Source organism: Thalia democratica, chromosome 5, assembly GCF_965202585.1.
Source record: "Thalia democratica chromosome 5, ktThaDemo2.hap1.1, whole genome shotgun sequence".
In the NCBI taxonomy this organism is placed as follows: domain Eukaryota; kingdom Metazoa; phylum Chordata; class Thaliacea; order Salpida; family Salpidae; genus Thalia; species Thalia democratica.
The window spans coordinates 16,197,574-16,224,816 of NC_139169.1; the positions used below are offsets into that span (position 1 = coordinate 16,197,574).

The following is a 27,243-nucleotide window of genomic DNA, read 5'->3' on the forward strand; positions in this document are numbered from 1 at the left end:
TCTGATACTTTAACTAACTTTAAGCAGACGAAAGCCTTTTCATTTAAAACTTTTATTTTCTCAAAAGAAATTACAGTTAACCAATTAAATTTAAACCATTTTTTGTTTATTTATTACATGTTACATACTTATGGAAGAACACTAATAAATATTTTAAGAAATAAATCTCTGAGTTTGACTAAATAAATTAAACTAAATAACACTTAACGCTTATTATACGTTTTATTGAAACGAATTGCATTAAGAAAAATAGTTGACACTTTAATAAATGGATAGGAATTTTGTCTAATAAAAATAAGTTTATTATTTTCAAACTTTTAACAGACAAATAAAAAATATTTGAGAATTTCCGACTTAGATATAAGTTGTAAAAAGGAAGAACGACAATTTTAACTTAACAAACCAAAAACACGTTGTTTTCGAGACCACCAAAATAGCAAGCTGTTTTAAAAAATAATTTACCAAAACAGTTATCTTTTTAGTTAAATAAACCAAAATTATACTGCTAAAAAGTCTTTTTTTAAGAAATTTAAATAATTTTACATATATGGAAGAAAAATAGACACTTTAAAAATATATAGGAATTTTTATCTGGTCATAATAAAATTACTACGTTTTAGAACCTTGAATGACAAAATGAAAGTACATAAAAATATTTAACTAAGATCAAAAATAAAAGGGAAGAATGATAATTTTAAGTGAAGAAGCAAAAAAACGTGTTGTTTTCTAGACCAACAAAATGAAAAGCTGTTTAAAAAATAATATTTTTTACCGAAACAATTATATTTTTATCAAATAAATCTAAAACACACTGCTGAAAAGTATCTCAATAAAATTTAGTTCTCTTAAATTTATGGAATAACAAAATAGTCTGCTAAACAGTTTTCCAACAGCCAGAAAAAAAAACCCAACAAATATATTGGATTAGAAGCAGAATTCAAAAACACCATTTTCTCAAGTACTCTCGGGTATTTCCCTTAAATTTTGGGAGAGTTCTAATCAAGCTGGTCGACATCGTCTTCATTCTCCTGGTGTCTGGGGACATTCCCGAAAAAGGGCATAAAAGTTCCGAAGAAGTCCCTGATCCTGTTGGTGCTGTTGTTCGCTTGTTGCTGGGGCTGGGTTTGCTGTTCGTTGCTAGGGGTGGCATTCTGGTTGTCAGGGGCGCTTTCCGCTTGGTTTCCTCCAGAACTTGCGGTGGGTGTGTTTTGGTTGCTAGGTGAATTTTCTGCTTGGTTGCTAGGTGATTGCTGGTTGTTGCTAGGCGAGGATTGAGTGGGGGTTCTATGGATTCTGGTAATACGAAAAATCCTGATTAGTAAACAAGAAAAAACATTTTTTAGATTTAAGTTAAGAAAAAAAATTATTTAGCAACAAAACAGGTTTAGCTTTAGTAATGATAATCATACCATTTGTTATCATAATCAAATAAAAATTATTGCATTAAGTGTAAAGTAACTATCGTGTATTTACAGTCAAGTTCAATTTAAATGATCAAATTAATTCAAAACGAATAAGACTTTAAGCTATAAAACTAAATCAAAGGTGAAATGATTAAATATAAAAAATACTTTTTAAGCAATGCTTATCATTTCAACATAATTAGTATGTAAATTACTTTTTACAACTATTTTGTTGTAATTAAAATTTTAGTTATTACCTGATAGTGATGTTGTTTCTAGTTCTTGGAACTCTATTTCGTAAACAAGAAAACATATTTTTTATTTATATATATAATAAAAATCTCTAAAAAAAATTGACTACTAATTTTATTAATAATTATCATTTGTAAATCTTCCAAAGAAGCTTATACTTTATTTGCTAAAATTAAACTACTGGTGAAAAACATTTCAACGTCTGTAACATTTAAAACACTTTTTGTAATTTTTTTTTAGGATTATTTTTAATAAACACCTGTTTAAAATAAAACAGTTTTTTAATTTTACAAAAAAATCTACAAATTTTTAAGTATTTGTTATATTGCCTATAGTACTTTCAAATTCTTCTTCAGTAGGCAATTAGAACTGAATTAATTCAAAATTTTCTTGCATATAAAAGTTTAAAAAAAATATATTATGACGTAATTATAAATCAAGTTTTAAGTAAATTTTTGGCAAGTAAATCAAGTTTGAATTAATTCAGTTCTAATTACCCACTGAAGAAGAATTTGAAAGTATTTTAGGCAATATAACGAATACTTAAAAATTTGTAGATTTTTTTGTAAAATAAAAAAACTTTTTTATTTAAAACAATTTTAATAAAGACAAAAAATCACGAAGAACAACAAACAACCAAGGGAAGATTTGAGATACTTAAAACTATAATATTCTTACTGTAATAAATACCTGAAACTGTAGATGGTTCTGCTTCTGGGACTCAGTCTATTTAGTAAACAAGAAAAAAAAATATATCATAAAAATTAATATTAGAACTTTTTAATAATACTTTGGAAACGAAGTTCAGTTCAAAAGCAGCTGGTATTTTATTTGCTAGAATTAAACTACCGGTGAAAAAAAAACGTTTAATTTCGACTACTATAAATATTAAAATACTTGTCATGCATTTTTTACAAGTTATTTTTAACAAATACCTGAAACTGAGACTGGTTCCTCTAGGAGTGGGATTGGAATTAGAAGTTGAGGTCGTACCGCCCGACTGATTTTCTTGTGTTGGGGGGTTTTCCCTCGCGCTCGTTCTGCTGTTGGAGCTTCTCTGCGCGTCTTGGGCTGCCGGCTCGCGACAAATCGGGCATGTGTTGTGCTGTGGTGATATTATATTTATTTAATTTATTATATATAATAAACATATTTATTTCAGTAGATCAGTGGCTTTCCTAATGATTTTTTCAAGTAGTTTTTTATACACAGCGTTTATACAAGTTGATCGAGCGTTGTGGTATGTAAATAATTATTTGAAAAATTTAATATCTTTTTCTCATACAATTTTTAAATATAAATGTGTTTTAACAGTTTTTTATTAAACTTTTCTTCGCAGTTCTACTGTTTATCTTTATTAGTAGAAGTATTTTTTGTGATTATTTTAGAATAACTTGTTATAAAACTACTGTTATTTATTTTTGCTGCGACAGTTTGAAAATTAAATTATTCAAATTTTTACTTTATTTGCTGCTTTTATTTATTTCTAATTTTATTTTAAACTATTTCCTTCTTTAAAAATGGAGCTTTTAGAGCTTTTTATTGTAAAGAATACTTTGCGGTAAAGAATCTTTATTTGTTAATTTCAGTGCTCATAAAGTTGTTTTAGTTTTTATGAAAAAAATGCTTTTTTAAGAGCTATGTTTAATATAAACTAGTTCTTTTTATTTGTAAACATTTATTTTATCTTCTTAATCCGCAAAGATTGATAAAACGATAATACTTTTAAGATAAAAAAGTTCAAAGCATTGATCTGGTAGAAGTAGATGTTTTAATTTTAAACTTAACTTATAAAATTTACACCAGTGAAACTATTTTATTCTAAAATGAACATGTGTAAAATATTCTCAACTTTTAGAAAAATACTAATTTGATTCAAAATTAGGTAAATTTTAAAGAAGGTGAAAATATTTTTACAAGAAAACAGCTGGTAGTGAAACACTTGAAAATTTTAACTCGTTAGTAATAATACCAATAGTTATTAAAACTAGAGGCTTACAAATCATATCCTTAAATAGAGTAATAATATAACTGTTTTTCAAATATAATAAATACCTTATCGATTCTTCAATAACTTTAATATGCCACAAAATCATGATGACAAATTAAAACTTTTACTAACCTGTCTTTAGCCATATATGGTCTTAACTTTTCATGTTAGTACAAAGCTAGAAAAGTCAGTTTTTTATTAGTCTCTGAAAGAAATAAAAGAAAAAACGTACATGTACAAGCCATTGGTCGATACATTGTGGATGGTACATGTGATTGAATGGTATTTTTTATATAAATAAAATAATTAAAATAAACAAACGTACATGTACAAGCCATTGGTCAATACATTGTGGATGGTACATGTGATTGAATGGTATTTTTTATATAAATAAAATAATTAAATGAAAGGACAAACATACATGTACAAGCCATTGGTCAATACATTGTGGATGATACATGTGGTTGCATGGTAGTTTCTTAACTTGCTCATCTAAATTGAAGTTCTCAAAACATACTGAACACTGCAATTCCTCGTCTGTTACATTAAAAAAAAATTATAAAAAAATCTGAAATTGTTTTTTCTTTTAATTTTTTTAATTGATATTTAATATTTTGTTTACTTTAAAATATACTTTTTAGTTTGCAAAGTTATATACTGTTTTCTATGCCATAAAAGTTTGGCACAAGCTGAAATTATTATTATATAATATTATTTTTGTTTACTAAAAAGTTTGCTGAAATACCAATAATAAATTAAGATCAATATATAATATCAAGACAATTTTAGTTTACTTTGGAATTTCATTGTAAGGTAAAACTGTGCTTTAAGTTGATCAGTTTTAATAAGCTTATGTATCAAAACAGCCAATAAAAATGTTAAAATATGGTTCACTTTTATAACTAAAAGTTATTCCAATTGACCTTATGAGATTACAAAGTAAAATTAAAAAGAAAAGATTAAAATCAAGATTCAATTAAGTTTAAGCTCGAAATTTTTCGAAAAATAAAAAAAGCTCATACAGACACGTCAAGATAACTTCAAAAATGACACATCCAATTTCTTTGACATACTTGCCAGACACGTTAAAAAAACAAACTTTATATTTTGATACGTGAACTTTTTTTGACAGTAAACATTTAAGTATTTCAAGTGTTTACATGATTAAAAAGTTCAAAATAATTTGAGCTAAAATAAAACACTAAAACATTTTTAAATTGTGGAAAATATAAACTGACTCCCTTTGATATTCGCTTGAAAGTTTTCCAAAAAGCTCATTACTGCTTCAAATATCAATTTTCAACGCATTTACGGGATGTTTACAGTAAAAACGGGTTTATTTTCGCTTTTAACGCAAACAGTTTTTAGGAAGCCGCTCAAAGTTCGGTGACACTAAAAGCACATTAAGGGTAATTATCCGTCGACTTAATACACATCAAATTTATATTTGCTGCAATTTAAAACAGTTTTTGTAGTTGGAAACAAACATTAAAACTTCTGTTTGAACCTTCAGTTCTTTTAAAGTTAGGTCATTGTGTGAATTCTTATTTGGATTTTAATAAAAACAATAATATTTTTTAAACTCGCTAATATGAATTTTTAAATCGATATAAAACAAATTGACAAGTTTCAGTGAACTCAGGTTATTTTTTTCCTGTTATAAAAGCACTCTAAATGCAGACAAGCATGCTAATGTGCGCAGACTCGAACATTTTCCTTTCATGTGCCGTTTTCTCTGTATGTGTGACGTCACAAAAAACAACAATACGCGCGGCGCTGTTTGAAAGTTTGCTTCAAAGACTCCTTTATGGTAAAATGTTGTAAAAAAATCAATAAGTGAGCTTTACGACCACTTTGAAGGTTTAGAGATAAGAACTTATTACTAAGAAAAGGTTATGAATGCTTATTACTAGTTATAACAAATTGACCGCAATTTTTAAAGTTTACTTTAAGCACAAACCAAAAGTAACATTAGATGTTATTTTTGTAACTGACTGTATATTATTCATTATTTAACTTTATCTTTATTTGTTTTTTTATAAAAACATCTTATGATACTTCGGTTTTGTGATCAAATAAACTTTATACACTGGTGTTGTTTTAATTCAAATTATTTCAATTTGTGGATTTTTACTTATAGCTTATATTTTAAATGTTTGATATCTTAAGTTGAAAAGTTTATTTACAAATTTATCATCAAAAAAAAATTATTAAAATGTTACAACGACAAATGTACTTGATATTGCATCGTATAAAACAATAAACCCATTCAAAAAAATTGCGAAAACAAAATTACACTGAATTAAAGCCTCAATCAACATGCATGAAAAAGAGGCGTGTTTAATATTCCTTGCAAGAAACGTGTATTTAAACGAGGTTCACTGAAAGTTTAATCTGCAACGCTGTAATCTCTTGCGTGAAATTCTACCTGAAATTCCAAGCCATTATGACGTAACAGCGAAAGTTCAAAGGTCATTTGTAGGGTCGCATGTGTATTAAGTTACTGGTAAGATCACAAGTCTACTCAAAACCGTGAAATATGATATCGGATTGGCTTATGCGTTTAGAGAGTTTAAGAACCAGTAGTTTTGACATAAATCTTCGCACAACGACTGAATGGCGTTTTACAGTGGCTTAAAGGCTGGATTTGGACCTAGAGGGACATGAGACTTTTTTCTATTAAACTTAATCGCTGTAAAAATATAAACATATTGAAATCGTAATATTAGAAAATGAGTGGAGACTAAAAAGAGGTTAGCTGCTTTTAAATAACGTAAAATTAAAGTAAAAACTGAGTAAAATAATTATTCAAAATTAAAATTAAAAGTTATTTAAGAATAATTTGCAAGGAAAACTGAGTGGTTATTTATATGGTTAAATAAGTATTTTTAATGCAACGAAATTAAAAAAGTACGACAAGAAAAAAAAACTTTCCTAAAGTAGAAAACAAACAACAAACCAATATCAATTTGTACTAAAAAATATGTGGTGACTTGAACTTTGCCAGAACAACACAAATAATTCATAGAAATGTTAATAGGGCAATTTGCATAAAAAGTCAAGTTTTGAACTATATGTTACAAGGAAAATTGTGTTCTGACAACCGATAAAAAATTAAACTCTTAATAAAATTCTTATTTAGGTCAAACGCGAGCCAATTGCAAATTTATGGCTTATTCATGTTATTCGGAGACAATTGTTTTTTTTTGACCTTTGAATAAACCCCTTATTGTGGAGAGCATTAAAATGCAATTTGCGTATTCTGATTATGACGTCACAAAGCAGTTTAAAAGGTTGTGGTGAGGGCATACGGGAGGAATTAGGGATTCTTAAGGGGTGAATGTAAGTAGCTATATCTCAATGTAAATTATTCAAAGCAGAAATTAGATTTACAATTATTTTAGCCAACTTCTCTTAAACACTTTTCTGTCACCAAATAAACTTTGTTTTTCATTTATTGATTTTGTTAGTTTACAAAAATTTTTTTAGATCTCACTCATGTAATTAAATGAAAATGTAATACTTTTATTAAAGTTGTTTTACGGCATGTTGTTAAAACTTGTAAAGTATATATTTAGGGCAAAAATAATGATTTTCCTGGATAAATATTTAAAAAATATCAATTTAAAAGGATTTAATAACTATAAGTTTTTATTATAGAACTTAAACATAAACTAACATATGCATAAACCAAACCTATGTACTTAAAGAATTTAAAAGCATTAATAGCATATTAAACAGCTATACCACAAATAAACAAATATACCAAGTACTCATTAAAATATCAACTAAAAATCAACATCAAGTATTTAACTTTTACATGTAACTGAAAATTAAACATTATTTCTATAAAACCACATGACAACGTTTCATTCCAACTATTCAGCTAAACAACGATGAACTTTGAACAAAAGTATTGTTGTGTTAACAAGCTTATACCAAGGGTTCACACACAGTTCACACGGCTAGTTGTGCTAACTATTGTTAGAGGTGGGGTGAAGAGTTCACTTCGTAATGCGATTACCGCGCACCAAATTGCTCGTACCAATTGCTAACAAGGTGAACCTTTCGGCTTTAAAGGTTAAAAATGATACGGATTTTGCGATGGTGTAGAAAATTTGTGCGAGCAATTTCTTATAATCTACAAGCTAAAGTCGGAAATTAATCAATTTTGGTTGTTTGAATATTCACAGGATTTACCGATTGTGAAATTGAGTATTAGCTATTTAAATACAGAGCCTTGTAATACGTATGTTTTTTTCTTTTTTAGTGGTGTCAAACTTAGTTGGGTGTTTTTCATACAAAAATTTTGAGCAAATTTAAACTTAAAACTTTATAAGATACGATTTTATACCTTTCAATTCTTAAACAACATTTTTTAGTATTATTGCTGTATATATTTGTTAGTATAAATACGCACGTACTACCGAATCAGTGTAACATTTACTGACCTATAGGAGCAGTTATATTTATAAAATTATTAAAATTAGAGTAAACAAACAAATTAAAATCACAGACAACGAAAACGTTTTGAGACAGGCTTTAAAAAAAATTATTAGAAGCTATTTCGTGCTAGGTAAAATACTGATTTTTTAACGCCATCTTCAATTGGACACAACCTTTATTTAAATTTTCAAAAAACAATGTTAAAAAAATTAATATTAAATACTGTAAAACAAACTCATCATACTAACCGACATGCTGTTGGGTTATCTTGGTCTGGGGAATCTCCCTAATTGATTCCTCAGTAGCAGGGGCGGGGCCCTGAATGTTTCCGAAATTTCTGTACAGCTGCAACATTTGGTCAATTTGATAAACGCAGTCGATATACGACACCATTTTGTTTGTTTATTTATCAAAAACTATTTGTTTTATTAAATTAATAAAATATTGCAACTTAACTTGCTGTTTTAATCAAAAAAAAATTAACGGAATTTTTTTAAGAAAAATTCAGCATAACCAAAGGTGACACAACAAAAATATTTCTACTGATTTGAAATAAAGTATAAAACACGAGAAACAACTGCGTACTTCTTTCACACAAATTAATCTTCTTATCTATAACAGAACTTTTCCTTAATAAATCTAAAACTTTAAGTATGCACATTCTTTCTTTATCATTTCAACTTGTTATGTTAACACGCTCAAGCTGTTGTATGTTTTTAGTTAGCAGTCTTGTGACAATATATATAAAAAAACACAAATGTTTTTAATTTTAACATTACTTTTAAAAGTTGTAAAAATTAAAACATATCTGATGGACCAATAAAATAAGCTTATTCTAATGTAAAACTTTTTTTTATATGATTTACATTATCATTTAAATTTACTCAAATTTAAAACCATTTTATTTGGACAACTAAAATATACTAAAAATAAAATAAGATACGCAGTTGTTGAAAACAATTTTTTGTACTACGTGATCGGAGTTTTAAACATTTGTTTTTAATTTCTAAAAAAAAAAGATAATTGCCGTGTTAACAGAGCAATTATCTATTTTCAACTTGCCAATAAAATACGGGAAAGTTTATTTAACCTTGTACAAAGTGATTATAAATTGAGCGATTTAACGCAACAATGGTTTTTTTTAATTATTTTTATTTACACCCAACAAACTATTAAGTGTTTTGGGAATTTTTAATACAGTTTATATATTTTTATGACTAAGAGGAAATAATACTTATATTATCTAAATGTAATTAAATCAAAATTCACACTTAAATTTATAAAATGTAATATCTAATTTTAAACATTGACACAAATTAACGTCTTTTAGTTTCAAATTAAAGTAATTCTAAATTCAGTAATAAAAGCTAATTGCTCCAGGGATTTTGCTTAATGAGTTTTTTAGCCCTTTAATTAGCAATAAAAATACTAAAACACAACATTATTTTTTAAACATAAGTGTTTATAAATTAAAACTAAGTATTACGTTTATATGAAATAAAAATACTGTAATAAACAAAACTTTCATATGAAAAAAAAATTAACAGCGGTTCTTGTATTCGGCACGGCAAACATAATCTATTCACGCATAACTACTATTTAAAAATTTTACAACACATTTAAGCTTTTAAAACAAAGTTATTCAAAAGTATTTCTCTCTGAAACAAAAGTGTTAACTTACAAAAAGTTTAATTTACAAACTATATACAATTAAAAATTTATATTTTTTTACTGGGTCCTTTTAAAATAATTCTCAGGAAATATTTAAATTGCCAAAGATATATCTTATTTTAGCATACAAAGATAGAATGAAAACTTTAGCTAAATTAAAGAAAACACCAAAAATATTTAAAGTCACGCCTTATAACACTACAGTGTTATGTATAATCAATCAAATAAACATCATACGCTTAAATTCCTATATGGCATATCTAAAATCACATACAAATTTTACACCAATTTGTACTGGCTATAAGCTTATTTATTATAATAAATGTTTTGAAAATTGAAAATAAACAATATAATTGTATAAAGATTCAAAAAACACAAATAACTTTTTACCGATTTTTAAATTACTCCTGGTTTTGTTCGGAAATCTACTAAGCTTGAAAACAGAAATGAAAAGTTTTTTTTATTATTGGCCCTTTTTATAATTAATTCAAATTAATACTTAGTCGTAAAATTTACAACATACTTTTAAAATTAAGACCAATTATATTCCTATAAATTAAAGCTGAAAGTATTTCTAATTTTTGTAATAAAAGCTAATTGCTACTGGGATTTTGGTAAGCGACTTAGTTATTTTAGCTTTTTAACTAGCAATTAAAATACTAAAATAAAACCACTGTATTACATTAAACACGTAAAATATAAGTAATAAAACCTGTAAAAGATTTTTAACTAGAATCTAATTTGAATACTTTCTTACTTGTATAAGTTTTTTACAGAAAATAAAACAGACTTTTCTTTCGAAAAAAAAAGCTAACACATTAGATATACTATTGAAAAAAAAAACTGAAACAAAGACAGCAGATTTAATTTAAATACAAAAATATTTATTTTATCAAAAACAACCTATTTTCTTACTAACTCCAATTGAAATAAATCTAACAAAAAAGTATTAATATTTAAAAGGGCAAAGGAAGTATCTTATTTTAAGATGCAAAGATAGTCTGAAAACATTTTCTTGATTAAGAAAATACCAAAAATATTTACAGTCACGCATTATAACATTACAGTGTTATATATAACTAATCAAATAAATATCATATGCTTAAGTTGTTATACAGCATATATAAAACTATACTAAACTTTTACATCTTTATTGGTTATAAAAAGCTTGTTTATGGTATTTAATGTTTTTAGAGCTAAAATATTAAATGGTATAATATTATAAAGATTCAAAAATCACAAATAACTTTATACCGATTTTTAAAATACTGGTTAAATTAAAATTTCTGTCAGAAATCTACTAAGTTTGAAAGCTTATTAAAAAATATAAGCTTCCTTTATTTTATTTAAATGTACTATCTATAGCTGGACTAGACAATAATACTCATAAAAAAATATATACTATACTTGATTGTTTTTAATAGTGAGATCAAACTTAGTAAGTTTTAAAAATACAAAAACCGCTAAAGTAACAAAAGTTACACGTATACAACTAATCAATTCAACTAGAAAATACAGAATCATTGTAGAAATTCCACACACAAAAAATCTACCCTATCAATAATTCACGACCCTAACTGTAATGTGTACTGAAAACCTCCGTAACTCTAACATAAAAACTGCAAAAACGAGAGACATGAAAAAGAGAGAAGTAAAAAAGAGAGGCGTGTTCTCTCGTAATTTCAAACACCTGTTCTTGTTCACTTTTTATCAATCAATCAATATCGTATGTGCTTTTTTTCCAGCTGGCTCGGTATCAATTTAAAAATATAATTTAAAATTTTGTTTATGTCTGAGAAAATTACTTTTTCCAATGTTTAAACATTTTATAATGCGTTTCATTTTTCTTTGATGCTGACTGTATGCTGGTTTTATATAATAACCTTTTAATAATGTTTTTAACAATATTTTGAAAACTTTTAAAATTAACAAAAATATGAAAACCTTACAACATATATCTTCAAAATGTTAGATTTAATATACTTTACAAGTATATACTTTATGTCTTTATTTGAAAATAAAATTAACTTGTTATTGAGTTAAATATAATAATAAACGTATTAATCTTACAATTTTAATAACTTTGCTCATTAACCTTTTACTATTTATTTACTTGACTAGTTGAAAAAATCAATTTCAGCCTGAAAACATTACGTAAATTTGGAATGTATTCATAAATACTGGTTGTGGAACACAAACGAAAATTGTTTATAAATTCATAAACAAACAATAAACAATATCAAGTATCAACACAGCTCACGAAATATCATAAACTGACTTAACTTTATATCTAAAAAAACTAAACTCTCATTTTAATAAAAATTATCTCACGGTTATAAAATATTTTTAGCGAGCTTTATTAAAAAACTGATGCGAAATTAAATAGCGCAATAAAATTTATTATGTATACAAATTTTTCGTTTTAATAAAGTAGTAAAAAACTTCTTTTTGAACTTTTTACAAATTTAATATACATATTTTTCAGTTTAACTTTTTTCATTTTAGGTCAATATTAATAAAGTTTTATAGTGCTATATTCAAATTTTGACCACTTATTAAAAGCTTAGTTTCATAAAAAACTGTCTTTACCATGATATGAAAGTTAAAAGACTAAAACCAGAACTAAGAAAAAGGTTTTTAAATTTGTAAAATAAATATTTGCCAACCAGAGATAAAATGTATAAACATTAAAGGTCACTCAAACGTTTTTAGGCGCACCAGATCATTTTGAGTCACTCGATAAATATTACGGGTCTACTTAAGTTAATTGTGACGTCACCCTAAATAAATTTGAAGTGATTATGACGTAACATTAAACAAATTTGCATACGTGTGAGGCAAGTCACATTAGTCTTACTGTGAGTTTATCTATTTTTTTATCTCTAAAAATAAATATGAAAAGATCTGATAATTTAATTAAAGAAAACTGAGATCTTGTTCTGAAAATAAAAATATTACTAAATATATAAAGAACTAACTCATGATTTTTTATGTACTTTGAAAACTTTCGAAACCGTTTTGGTGTAACTCAAAAACTAATATTTTTTTAATTTCTAGTATTAAACCATTCAATGACCAAAACACTTTTCTACTAATAGCTTTAAAGTTTTAAACAAACTAATTTATCAACATCACTATAAAAATCTGGAAAATTTAAGAATATTTTCTAAATATTTAAAAAAACATACACTTTATTTTATTTATTTTAAAAAAAATATACTTTTTTATTACAATGCATGAGAAAATAAGATTTCATTGTTAAATTAATAACAGATTAAGCTTTGTTTTTAAAATAATAGCCTAAAGGTAGAAATGCCAGTAATTATAAGATGATTGATATCTGAAAATAATATTATTACAGCAAATTTTACATAGTTAAATATTTATTTTCAGATAAATAATAAGATTACAAACCTTAAACCTTGTTTATTTTTAATATAATTTCGAAGGTAAGAAACTATTTGTCAATATAATCATTTTAAAATTTTATTTCAGACCGAAATAGTTTAGATTAGATCGCAAGTGATATAGAACGAATTTAATTACGCTCCAACCAAATTATACTTCAAAATTAGAAGTTAAAAAGGTCATACTTATTTTTGAAAATTACCACATGCCTATTTTATCAAATACTGAAAACTTTACATATTTAATAAAAATTCAACTCTATAAACTTTCATTGATAACTAAGATTGCCTAGAGAACTAAGATAAATGTTGCTAAAATATTTGTTCAAAATTAAATAAAGGTCATGTATGTTATCCAAATTAGCATATAAGTAATATATTAAATTATGCGTTACTAAATAAGTAACTCTAAAAATTTCATATTTAACCAAAATTGTTTAAAAACTATAATAACTTCCTTAAACAAATTTAGTTTTTTTAATACTTCAAATAGTATAATCTGAAAGTTATTACAAATAAATATCAGATTATCCAAAAACATATATATATATACTCTGAAAAAAGACTATTTATAATGTATAAGTATTTAATATTTGTACTTGTTTAAACTGAGCTTGTCTAACTTTCGTTTGAATAATAATAATAATACTAACATTAAAATTTAAAAAAAAATTGAAAGTTAAAAAGGTCACTTATTTATTATCGAAACTAGCGCAGATGTTTGGAGATAAAATTTCGCCTCGTACATATATATAAAGGCGACCTTTGAGCAAATAGCGATAACAAACGTGTCTATCACGCCAAATGAAGCTTGTATTTTATACACAATTTCCATTGTATATGCGTGCATTAAAATCTATTGTGCTGAAAGGAAGCTCACTGACAATGAATGAATGATGTTTTTGATAAAATTCAAAGCTTACATTAAAAACGTTTTTTACTAAAAATGATGTGTCTCTATGATCGTTTGTAAACAAAAAATCTCAAAAATAACACTGTAAATGGTTGACATGATTTTTTTTTATAAACAAAGTAATTTTGTATATAGGAGTAAACTTACTGAAAATGAATGATCTTGCCGTATAAACATAAACAGCTAATAGCTTCATAATAATACTTAATGAACTTTTAATGTATATATATTTATGATATTAAAGTTTATACTAATTTATTTTGAAAATAAATTTTTTCAAGCTTTAAATTTGTTGCTACTTGGAGATCCACTTACTAGAAGAAAATACTTTTTTTTTATGAAACGAATAATTTAAAACTGATCCAATCTATCTATTTCAGGCATTTCTATCTTAATTGTAACAGCTTTTTGGTAAATATATAGATTTTATTTTCACAAAACTTAGTTTGTTTTGGTGTGGCAAATAAAAATTTAAAAACGGTAAGTATTTTTCTATACGTTACTTGGATAAAAATAATTTATCATTATATGAAAACAAACTTAACCTATTCTTAAACAAATTGTTTTGTTTGTTTTTACACGACTTTCAATCATTCTAAACATACACCGACAACAAATAAATTTTAAAAAGTCAATCTTGAATTTTATGACACTAGAGTACAAAAACATGTAACGTATTTACAATACAGCTAAAAATTAATTTAATTTATTTGTGAGTAAAATTTAAATATTTTAACATAAACTTTAACAAAAAAACAAAAAGTAGTTTTTTATTAGCTTTATTTGATTTGAGTTCAAACGGTTATTAAATATAATTGTAAGACTAGTTATGAAAAATAATACTTATATGCATTGAAATTTTTTTAAATATAATCTATTACTGCTTTAAAATATTCAATTAATTACAAAAACACCAATTGCATAAGTACTTTGTATTTTATTGAATATAATAAAAAGATTATTTTTAACTTGTTTGCAATTTAATAAATGTATCCAAATAAAATTACAAATTTATTTTATAGTTTTAATTAAGTACACATAAATTAATTTTTACATTATTATTATTTTTTTCAATCTTAAAACATAATATTTTTTTTAAAACCACATGTTAACAAGAAAACTTATGAGAAAACTTTGAAAGCACAAACAGCAATTAAACCATTAAATTTAAATTCTCTCTGCGGTATGTTTTTGGCTAAATATATAGAAAACTAATAATTTAATTTTCTAATACCTATCACGTTACAGCCTGCTATAAGTCTTATAATCACTAACTGTCACGAAAATTTAAATAAAATTTAAAGTGCTAAACAAAAAATTCTCACTGACGACACCTAGCTGTGAAAGTTTACGAGCTAGTTTAAAGTTTTGGAATTCCAACTTTTAAATCAGAAATTTTAAAGTTTTTAAGTGAGTAATACAATTTTTAACTACTCTGAATCTTAATTTAAAGTAAAATGCAAATACTACGAAACAATAGTTGTCATAAACAATTTTTTTCAAATATGTTAACACGATTAACTTTTTAATAAAAACAAATCTAGAACAATATAAAATACCTACAACTGTAACATACTAAAAACATAAAAATAAATTCAGACTCTACATATTACAGTTATCTTATTTAGTGTTTATTTTTCAAGGACCTTTTTTGGAGTAACATAATAATAAAGTAACTGTAATTTTTTTGATGCTACTATAAGACTATTTCAGGATATTATGTAAGTTTTCTGGATTTGCATATTTTCACAATAACAAGAAATCGAATAATTAAAAGTTACACCAAATTTTCATCTGTAATTTTACATTAATTGATTTTTATCGTAAATAATCTATTTTAACTTAAAAATAAATTTCACGGTAAAAACAAGATAGTATCTTTTAGTGTTTTTTTTTTTTTTATTATTACCACTGCCAGAATTTTAAAACAGGAAAAATAGGCTATATTTTTCATTAAATACTTTTCTTTAATTACCTCTGTCAAGAACACTTTTTCTTTAAACTTCAAAAATAAAAAATGCGTTTGTTTGATAAACTTTTATTATATCAATAAAAATGTTTCTTACTTTAATGTACACACAAACAAACGACTTTGTTTGCTTAAGAAAGCAGCACTTACAAACTGTAGTTTTTGTTGACTTGGTATAATTAGCAGTGTTTATTTTGGTATCAGTAAAACATAGGGTTAACAATACAACTTGTTTTTAGCACAATTAGAAGTAAGTTTTAAATGTATAATTTTTCTAATCTACTAATAAAAATAAATAGAATATATTTTTAAATTTTTGCAAACTAATTGCAAATAAAGTTAAAAGAAAACAATCAAGATGACTTAAAGTCCTGTAGAATAATTAAATAACTTATTATTTATCTTATTAATACTTTTGTCTTTAAACGCTTTGCGCTAAAAAACATTCGTACAATACCTCAGAACAAAACAGGTTGGTCAAATAATTACATATAATTCTATCACACTCACACCATCTATCAAACACCAAGTTTTAAGTTTTCGAACATAATACACTTTCATCACATTTTCATACGTCTGACATATTCGACTTGTTTCGTCATGTCACCAATGATTGCGTTAGGAATTATTATACATTTTTTTTAAATAATAACTAACCCAATCTTCAATATTGCCGAGGTCACCATCGCTCACAAAATCCCCGAAATTTCTGCCAAAAAGTCCCCCATTCGGAAAGTCCATTCCGTTATCGATAACACTGTTTGTAAAAAAGTCAGTAAATTAGTTTGCATTTGTTTATCAGCACTTATTTTACTAATTTGTTTCAGTTAAACTTATAACTATACTTCAAATGTTCAATTTGTTCAAGTTTCTGAACTTATATTCAACTTATTTAAAACTAAACACAAAGTTCAATTTTATAACAAAATTTGTTTATTAACACTTTTGTTTTGGTAATGTCCTCAGCTGATAAAGCTGATACACAACATTTAAATGGTTTTAATTTACTACAATATTTATCAATTATATAGCTAAATTAAAAATAAATATTTTAAAAATAAGCTGCATTGTATAACATATCATAACAAGATATTTTATTGAAATAGTAGCCTTATGAAACAATTAATTGTATAGTTTTTTTTCAATAAATAACTCAGTCACAGACAAATGTCGGCGATAATAATAAATATTTACCAACAAAACTTTTAAATCAATCAACTTTGTTTTAAACTTAAATAAAACTAACAATTCGATATTCCCACCACCAAGGTTGGCGAATGGAGAACCTTGACCGTTGTCGCCTATGATTCTTCCTATTAAACTGTGAAGAAAATATATTAACGAAAAAATTTGAAAGTACAATAAAAACATTATAAGGTTACTGTTTTATTACTTATCAAACTGTGAAGAAAACATACTGTAAGTTATTTAAAAAATTGAGGTTATTATGAGGTTACTATTTTATTACTTATCAAACTGTGAAGTAAACATACTGTGAGTTATTTTAAAAAATTAAGGTTATTAGGATTACTGAGAATATAAAAATTATTGTGCTTGAGTTCTATTATTACATGGCATCTAAAAATGTGGTCTTTTTATATAATATATTCAACTTATATGTGTCTGCCTTAAAAACTGTTAAAAACTTTTACTCATAACAGGTATTTGAAAATATAAGAAAAAAACATTATCAGGTTACTATTTCATTACATTCTGTATTCGTTTTCTTGTTTTAATTTTTATAACATTTTTTCACATATGGGAAATAAAATTAAATCAATTCACCGTTATTGATAAACTCATTGTGATACTTATGAGACTTTACAGAAAAAATCAAGTTAAACAACAACCAGAGTTAAAGAAATGAAAACTAACTCCATGAAGAAATCTCCATTCGGCGGACTGGGAGGTGTCTGCGGATCACCGCGACTTCTGCTGTTACCTGTAATATTATTATTACGTTTGTTTTAAATTATTTTCACCATAACTCTGCTGTTACCTGTAATATTATTATTACGTTTGTTTTAAATTATTTTCACCATAATTCTGCTGTTACCTGTTAATATTATTATTACGTTTGTTTTAAATTATTTTTACCATAATTCTGTTGTTACCTGTTAATATTATTATTACGTTTGTTTTAAAATATTTTTACCATAATTATGTTGTTACCTGTTAATATTATTATTAAGTTTGTTTTAAATTATTTTTACCATAACTCTGTTGTTACCTGTTAATATTATTATTACGTTTGTTTTAAATTATTTTTACCATAATTCTGCTGTTACCTGTTAATATTATTATTACGTTTGTTTTAAATTATTTTTACCATAATTATGTTGTTACCTGTTAATAATATTATTACGTTTGTTTTAAATTATTTTCACCATAATTCTGCTGTTACCTGTTAATATTATTATTACGTTTGTTTTAAATTATTTTTACCATAATTCTGTTGTTACCTGTTAATATTATTATTACGTTTGTTTTAAAATATTTTTACCATAATTATGTTGTTACCTGTTAATATTATTATTAAGTTTGTTTTAAATTATTTTTACCATAACTCTGTTGTTACCTGTTAATATTATTATTACGTTTGTTTTAAATTATTTTTACCATAATTCTGCTGTTACCTGTTAATATTATTATTACGTTTGTTTTAAATTATTTTTACCATAATTATGTTGTTACCTGTTAATAATATTATTACGTTTGTTTTAAATTATTTTTACCATAATTCTGCTGTTACCTGTTAATATTATTATTACGTTTGTTTTAAATTATTTTTACCATAATTCTGCTGTTACCTGTTTTTGTGGTTTTTATTAACAAGTTGTTAGTATTAGTACTGGGTTGCCAAACGTTTTTGGAAAACTTTCTCCAGGCTTTCAAAATTTCCTCCAAGTTTTTAAAAGTTTTTTTAGTCACATTTTTGGGTCTATTTTTATTTAAAATTAAGTTCAAGGTAAGAAACTGTGTTGAATAGTATAAAAACATTGAAAAGTGTAAAAAGCTACTACTTTTTTTTGAAATAATTATAATTTAAAATGTTTATAAAATCAAAAGTCTAATTTAAACGTGCTTTTTTAAGTGCTTAGTATTAGTATTATTATATCATTACCATTAGTTTTATATGAATAAATAAATCAGTTTTGAAAATATTAATGTTACGTTAGTTTTTAACAATTGATACCATTTTTAAATTATATATGCATTGTTATTAAATAATCAATTGTAATTGTTGTTAAGAAATGTGCATATTCATATTTTACAAAAAAAATGTTATGAGTAGCAAAGCAGATTTGTTTTGTAAGTGTTGTCACTTATATTGTTGTTAAAATAATATTATCACGTTAAACAAGTGAAATAGTTTTCAGAAATTGTATTTGTAAACTCATGGTCCACGGTGAAAAACAGTTTGGATGATAAGATGCTTGATAAGTATTTAAAAATCAAAATATTTTTTTGATAACAAAGGTCATTTCAAAAAATACAAATTTTCAGTTTTCTATGGTATAATTTTCAAAATACGTGGAATAAATGTTCAAAAAAAATTAAATACACGTAAAATTAACCACAAAAATTTGTAGTATGCTGGTTTCTTGTTACTTATTATCCTTAAGTAGTACTAAAATATAGAGTGCCTGAAAGTTTTAATATTATTGTATATAATACTTATTGTATATTGCAGTATAAAGTTAAAAATAAAAGTAAAACCATATTTTAATAAAGATTTTGTTTTGGTTGTTCTATTTTTAATTTAACTTTTCATCGTTGAACTTTAAGAAAATATATGAGCTATGAAAATTCTAAACAGAAAAACTAAAATAAAACGAATAAAACTGTAAACTTGTACAGTTTTAGTTTTACTTTTTATTCAACTTTTAATCGCACTATTCCACATGATCAAACAAAAACGGCCACAAAAATTCAATTATTAAAATTTTTTGGTGCAACAATCATTAAGCGTGAGGAATTTTCTCATTATTGATTATCAATCATCATGATACGCATTCCCATACACAAAATGTAATTTCTGAACACAAAAGCGTACTTAAATGACACTCTAAATTACATAAAGGAAGCCATATAGAAACAGGTACTTGTGTTTAGGAAGTTTTTTGAAACAAGTTTTTTACAATTACGAACTGTTTCTTGATATTTTGAAAGTATTTTTTTCGATACAAGAAAAAAAGTTTAACTGGATTCAAATAACAACACATATTATGAACTAACATTTAAAAACATCACATATTATATAACATTTAAAAAAAATACAGAATAAAATAAGTTTACTTTGTTGTACTATCAAAAACGTCAACTTTTTATTGTTAAATCATTTATAGTTTGATCTTTTAATTTAACAACAAATTTATATTTAAGAATAATTATAAATTACTACATAATTTTTAAAATAGCTTATTTCCTTATTATTGCAATTACTTTGATAGAACAAAAGTCTATCTATAATTTTGATTTAGTTTATTTGATTATTGTAGATATACTAAAACTAAGCAGTAACATTAAATAGAATGAATATAATTAAAATTATTTTTTTATTCAAGTTAACAAAAATATATTAACTTCGACCAATTTGAAAAATTAACAGTCAATTTTTTGACACACATAATAAGATAATCTTTAAACACAACAATATATAAACACCCACAGGCAGTATAAACAAACAGGCGTACTCTAAATATAATATTTAATACGCATGAACTAGTAAGTTATTATGCAAAATTTTACTAAAATTATGGATAAACTAAATATTTATGACATACATTTACAACTGATGTTGTACAACAAATGTACAACATAAACTTAAGTAAGTGGTTATTTAGGTTATTTTAATAAACATTTGGCCAATTTAAGTAATTTTTTAGATGATTAATGATGAGTTTTTTATGTCAGAATGGATAAAAAGTTTACATAAAATTACAAACCAACATTAAATTGACGAGCAAGATAAGCTTTTTTTAACATAAATGATTTTTTTTTGCATTACACACAATGGATTAACCTGATTTGAGCAATGACTCGTTATAAAACAAAGGCTAAAAATTAACTTTGATACATTAAATCATCAATGTTGCTAAAATTAACTTAAATTACTCATTGTTTTTATTATTTTTCATAATACAAAACATAAAACATATCAGTGTCACTATTTACATTGTACAATATAATAAAATCCAGTGCTAAATAAACAATGTATATTACATCACACCACAATGGTTATCATTTTATAGTGGTTATTTGTTATGTACTTAGTTGCTTTAACTGACGGGTTTTGAAAACCTAGTTAACAATTTACGCTTGGAACATCCAATGACAACTTGCGATGTTTAAATTTTTATATCCAACTAAATCAGGGTTTTCCAAAGTGGGCCAATTAGCCCCCTTGGGGCCATGACAGATACTCAGGGGGCCACGAGCAGCAAAGTGGTAAGAGGGGGGCCACGAGCAGCAAAGGGGTAATAGGGTGGTCATGAGCAGTAAAGGAGCCACAGGGGGCCATGAGGTCATAATTTGAAACTTACACTAGATTTTCTCGAGTTGCAGATGAAGATTAAAAAACAAACAAAAAAAAGGAAGTTTATGAGTAATCTTGTTGAAGGGGGCCATGGCTTTTTTTAATTTCTTTAAAGGGGGCCATTTGCAAAAAAGTTTGGGAAACCCTAAACTAAATTAACAAAAACTAAGCAGAAGTACTCATTGGCAGCTGAAACTCATTGTTTAATAATATCACAGACATTTTGTAAGAAAATTAATAAAATCTAATATATTAATAACTCACCAGAATTACTGCCTCCTGATGTAGTAAACACCCTGATGCCTGGACCTAATCCTGGTGGTGGAGTTGCGTTCTGGGTACTTTCCCCTTGCTGAGAGGTATTTTGAGCTGAAGTAGGAGGGTTGTTTTGTTGAGCGCTGTTTCTTGCTGCTGTTGATTTCATATTGAATTTAAATAACTGATGTTTATTTTTTGTATTACTTGTTAAACCGTCTTAATATTTCCAAATTATGATGGTTATTTTATACTGTTGGTAATACCAGTGTGGTATTAAATATTTAGAACATAAGTTGATTGATTTATTTAAAACAATTACAAATCAACACAGCCATCAAAGCAAATGAAAAATTGTTTTTTAACGTAAAATAGTGGTTGAAATTATAAAAAATTGTAAATGTTAAATAACTATTTGGTAATTCTTAAAACAAGAAAACAAATGGTATAAACATTTTAAACTTTATTTTTTAATTAAATCCTGATGAACAAAGTACGCATTAAAATATTTTTAAATAAATACTAACGTCGGGAATTGCTCAACTGCTGGCTTATTTCATCAAAAATACTTTCCAAACCGCCTCCAACATTGTTTGTAGAGTTACCTGTGAATAAAAATTTTAATTAAAATTTTATATCAGTTTTCAATCATGTTTCATTATTCTATATAATATTCTGTTTTGTCAAATGAAAAAAAAGACATAGTAAAAATATTGAAATTTTATTAATTAAAATACAAAATAATAAATAATATTACGAAATTTAATCAATAAAAGATATAAACCAAATATAATACTTTTCAATCATTGATAAAAATTTACTTTGATATTTTTTGCTAATAACATAAATATACATTGAATTTAGCTTGCTGTTCATATATTTTTTATACAATCCACTACTAAATACAGTATAACAATAAAAATTTGTATTTTATAATAACCTGATGTAGTAGTTAGGCCAGGTGGAATTATTTGGTTGAAAATTTCAATTGGATTGCTTCCTTGGCCTTGACCTATGAATAATTAAACAGTTTTAAAAAATGAGATAGTTTCTTAGTAATTTCAAAACATTTTTTAGTATGTTCAAACTTATGTGAAAGCCATTGTTGCTAATAAAAACATTTTTTATGTGACAAAACATAAAAAATATAAATAAGTATTTTTATAATAAACTTTTTTATGTATACAAACTAAGAACACCAAAAACTTAGATTTCAATAGAAATTAAAAAAAAAAACTAAATATTTCATTTTTTCAACGTAACTTCTATCATTTATTTTAGTTTATAAAACAAAATAACTTTATAACAATTTTGTGACTACGTGGGCAGCCTACATTTTATAAAAGGATGTATTTAACTCTAAAGCGCGCTATTGATCAATAATTTAACTATATTGCATAACCTTATAAAATAGCGGTCAGGTATATTAGAAACTTTTGAATTTGATATGCAGACACTAGAACTTAGGTTAACTATTTTAGTTTAACATACAAAAACTCAATTTAAAACAAAAATAATAAAATAACGTCTATTTATTGTAGTAATTCAAATGAGTCAAAAATCAAAAAGTTTTACTAGTATTATTTTTTAAAATTAAACTTAAGCACTGAAATAAATTTAAAGATAAAAGAAAACGTTTTATTTAAACCTGTAGTCTTTGTAAACTATTTTTAATTTTAAAATTTAATACTAAATTACTCACTAAAATTCAAATAAATCATTGTTTAATTTGATAGATATTAGTTTATTACAAAATCCATTCAAAACTAATTATAAACCAGTAATATGATAAAAATATTATGGATAGATTATCAAAATACTTTAAAGTTATATTTTTCAATCATAAACTAAGAAAATCCCAATAAAAAGAAATGACTATGCTCTGAATGAAAAAAGTTTTTTTTTTAATAAATACATTTTTTACAAACGCACATACCTAATTGTTAATCAATAAAACAACTGACTGTACCCTCAACCAAGTCAAGAACTTATAATTATGTTAACATATATATGTTTGAATTTAACAAACACATACTTAATTGCTGGTCAATAATCTGCATGATCCCCCCAAACGGATTACCGGATTGGAATGCCCTGCTGCTGCTACGCTGGAACCCCGCGTTTCTGTTCCTTCTGCTGGAAGACCTGCCCGTGGAGGATTGGCGTGGAGTGAAAGACTCTGTAGAAAAAAAAATCAAATAACCTATATTTTGTTGGTCGTGTAAATAAATGATGACAGTTTACTTTAAGCAGGAGTATCTGAAACATCACAAAATAAAAAGTTCACGAATAAATTAAAGTTATTGTACATAACATTCATTTTATAATTTTATATGTGCGATAACCAACAGATTATAGTTTGAAGCTTGAAGAACTCAAACCTTAAATTATTATATATATATCTAAAACTAATAAATACAAGTAACAATTATTACATTCAAATAAAGAAAAATTATTTCAGCAAATTACAAACTTGTGTGTTATATTTTATAAATTACTTAAGTTTATAACATGCAACAGTTTTACAAAAAAGCAATAAAAAATGTGTTTACTAATAAAAATATAAAAGTTGTTTAGCAAATATTTGTTCTAAGCAAACATCTTACAAAACATTCAGCTAATTTTGGTGATAGTAAATATTATACACACTAGTACTGTTCAATTAAATAAAACTTAACTTAAAGTACATAAATTTATATTCTACAAAATTAAATTTTAGATGGTAAGTTTCATCTTTTAATGTAATCTCTATAACAAACTTAGAAAAAATTATTTTGAACTATTTATATATTTTTATTAACTTTTATAATAAATCAATAACAGTAATAAACTTACGGCCTCCGGAATTAGTATTTTGAGAGGTAGTATTTGCTTGTGGAAACCTAAAAACATATTTTTTTAAAGACTTTTATTTAATCATATAAATAAATTCAGTGTTGCACTTTTTATAAGGTATGCTTAATACCAATGTATATAACATTCAAAAGTAAAAAGTAACAAATTAACATAATTAATTTCACTTAATTTTCTCATTGTTTTTGATTATCAAAAAATTTTCAAAAAAAAACAATTTTGTACGCACTGTTACAAGCTAAAACAAATAACTTGTATTAGAATTATAAACAAAAAAAAAATTCAACTATTAGTCATAAACATGACATAAACAATTCCTTAAAAGCAGAAGTTTCCACTGTAACCTATTAAACTAGCTTTTCAACTTTTTTGTACTGAATTGTATAAAAACAAAAATGTGATTATTTAAAAAACATAAAAGTTTTGACACAAGTATAAACTTTTATGAAGTAAGAAATTAAAAATATTTCTTATTACTTAACAAAAAACATTAATAACTGTGGAACTATTTAGAACAATCTCAATATAACTTTATAACTTTTGTTTATATATGATAATAATAGTTCAATAAATTATAAAATAAATAATACAACCAATTTTATAGAATACTTTTATAACTTGTCAATTGTGATCTTAACATTATATAAATATAAAATAAATAATTAGCTTTTTTAGGTAACTTTTTTAAATACTGAATTTTATCAAGTATTTTACAAAATCTATCATAAAAATTCATATTTCTAATGTAACTACTTAAAACTTTAAGTTAATTGTACACTAATAAAGATCTAGCGAAACAAGTTCAATGGAATATATAATAATAAATTTACACAGTACTCTTTCTTTATAAAATTAACACATGTTTCTGTGTTACTTCAGCAGAACAATGAAAAAATACTCAAATTTTATAGCTTTTTCAAAAATTAGTTCTTTAACTTTCATAGTTCCGCTGAAGTGTGTTAACTTGTTAACACACAGAAACATGTGTTAGTTTAATAAAGAATGAGTACTGTGTAAATTTTTTATTTTAAACGTATAAAACATAATCGAAAATAATTTGGTTTAAATATTAATTAAAATCTTTAAAAATATCATAAATATTTATAAAAAAAAACTAATTGTTGCTGTTGTTCTTCAATACTCTATTACAACTGTATCTTAATATAAATTATTAGTTTCCTGTTAATTTTTTCTAAAAATATTTATAAAACAAACTAACTGTTGCTGTTCATCAACATCCATCGAATGCTGCTCAAGTGGAATGATGAACCCTTCATTGCATGTTGGGCAAGAGAAAGTCTGTTGAATAGTTAATTATAAATTATTACAGGACTAGCATTGTAGTAAATATTGACACCAGATCTAACAAATTACAAAACTTAACAACATTTATCTATCAAATAACATTGTTTTCATTGCATGTTGGGCAAGAGAAAGTCTGTTGAAAAATTAATCATAAACTATTACAGTTCTAGCATTGTAGTAAACATTTATACCAGATCTAACAAATTACAAAACTTAACAACATTTATCTATCAAATAACATTTTTTCATTGCATGTTGGGCAAGAAAAATTCTGTTGAATAGGTTGTATTACTGATTAATGATAACAACATGTGTACAATAAAATTTACTTATTTAGTTTTTTACCTTCAGTAGTATCACCATTTTAATTAACTGATTGAATTGTATTTCAAATATATAATAAAACAGTAAATCTTAATATAAAAAAAATTACCAACCTCTGCATTGGGAGTGAGAGGTATCTCACACTTCATACACCAGTGGCTCATTTTATTTTTTAATAAATACTTAATAAATTAATATAACTGTTGAATGTATACTAATTAGTACTTTATTTACAAAAGTTTCTTAAGACACTCTATAAAAAATTATATACAACATAAAAACTAACATCTTACAAAAAATTACAGATTTTTTTCTAATTTTAAGAGTTAAGTATTAAAATAATCAATTAAAATTGTAAAGTATGTAAAACTAAAATTACATGTTTTAGTAAAAAAATTATTCACAAAACTTTTATAGAAACAAATATATTTATAATATAAAACTATTTGCTTCTGACTATAAGTTAACTATGTCAGGGTTGTCACTTGTTTTTTCTAAATTTTTTCCAGATTTCTCAAATTTTTCCAGGTTTTTAAAAGTAAACATTTTTAAATCTATTTTTAGTTTTAAGTTAATTTCTATAAAAGAAACTGTGTTAAATATTACAAAACATTTAAAATATGTTGTAAAGTTACTTTAAATGTGTTTTTTAATAAAAAAAACTTTTGATGGTGTCAAAAAAAATCTTATTTATATGATAGATTTTTTGTGTCAAATTGAAATTTTAGTACTGAAAATGTTAAAATTATTAAAAAATCCATGTTTTTTGATCAAAATTCCAGGTTTTTTCAGGTTTTTTGCCTAAACTGTCAAATTCCAGGTTTTTTAAGGTTTTTCCAGGTTTCCAGGTAAAGTGGCAACCCTGCTATGTGCTATATACAGGGTTGCCACTTGTTTTTTTCAAATTTTTTTCCAG

General features: G+C 24.9%; 1 protein-coding gene across 1 annotated transcript; it reads right to left on the reverse strand.

Annotated features, from left to right (window-relative positions):
* Positions 1-276: 276 nt before the first annotated feature.
* On the reverse strand, positions 277-26,528 carry LOC145835944 (uncharacterized). Its single transcript, XM_082943714.1, has 14 exons — positions 26,441-26,528; positions 25,918-25,997; positions 24,681-24,727; positions 23,881-24,024; positions 22,786-22,857; positions 22,373-22,450; positions 21,855-22,001; positions 17,927-17,993; positions 17,298-17,372; positions 16,709-16,808; positions 8,340-8,436; positions 4,067-4,182; positions 2,591-2,760; positions 277-1,293 (listed from the first exon to the last, which is right to left on the reverse strand). Exons 1-14 carry the CDS (start codon positions 26,489-26,491, stop codon positions 996-998), a joined length of 1,542 nt encoding a protein of 513 aa, XP_082799840.1. The 5' UTR covers positions 26,492-26,528; the 3' UTR covers positions 277-995.
* Positions 26,529-27,243: the final 715 nt, after the last annotated feature.

What these genes read in the sequence shown, in the direction of transcription:
- LOC145835944 (XM_082943714.1), bottom strand. Translation starts at nt 26,491, where the DNA reads ATGAGCCACTGGTGTATGAAGTGTGAGATACCTCTCACTCCCAATGCA. An exon ending in TGGCCTAACTACTACATCAG is followed by an intron (nt 22,451 to 22,785) that starts GTTATTATAAAA and finishes TTTTATTCACAG; the next exon opens with GTAACTCTACAAACAATGTT. An exon ending in GATAACCCAACAGCATGTCG is followed by an intron (nt 4,183 to 8,339) that starts GTTAGTATGATG and finishes TTAATGTAACAG; the next exon opens with ACGAGGAATTGCAGTGTTCA.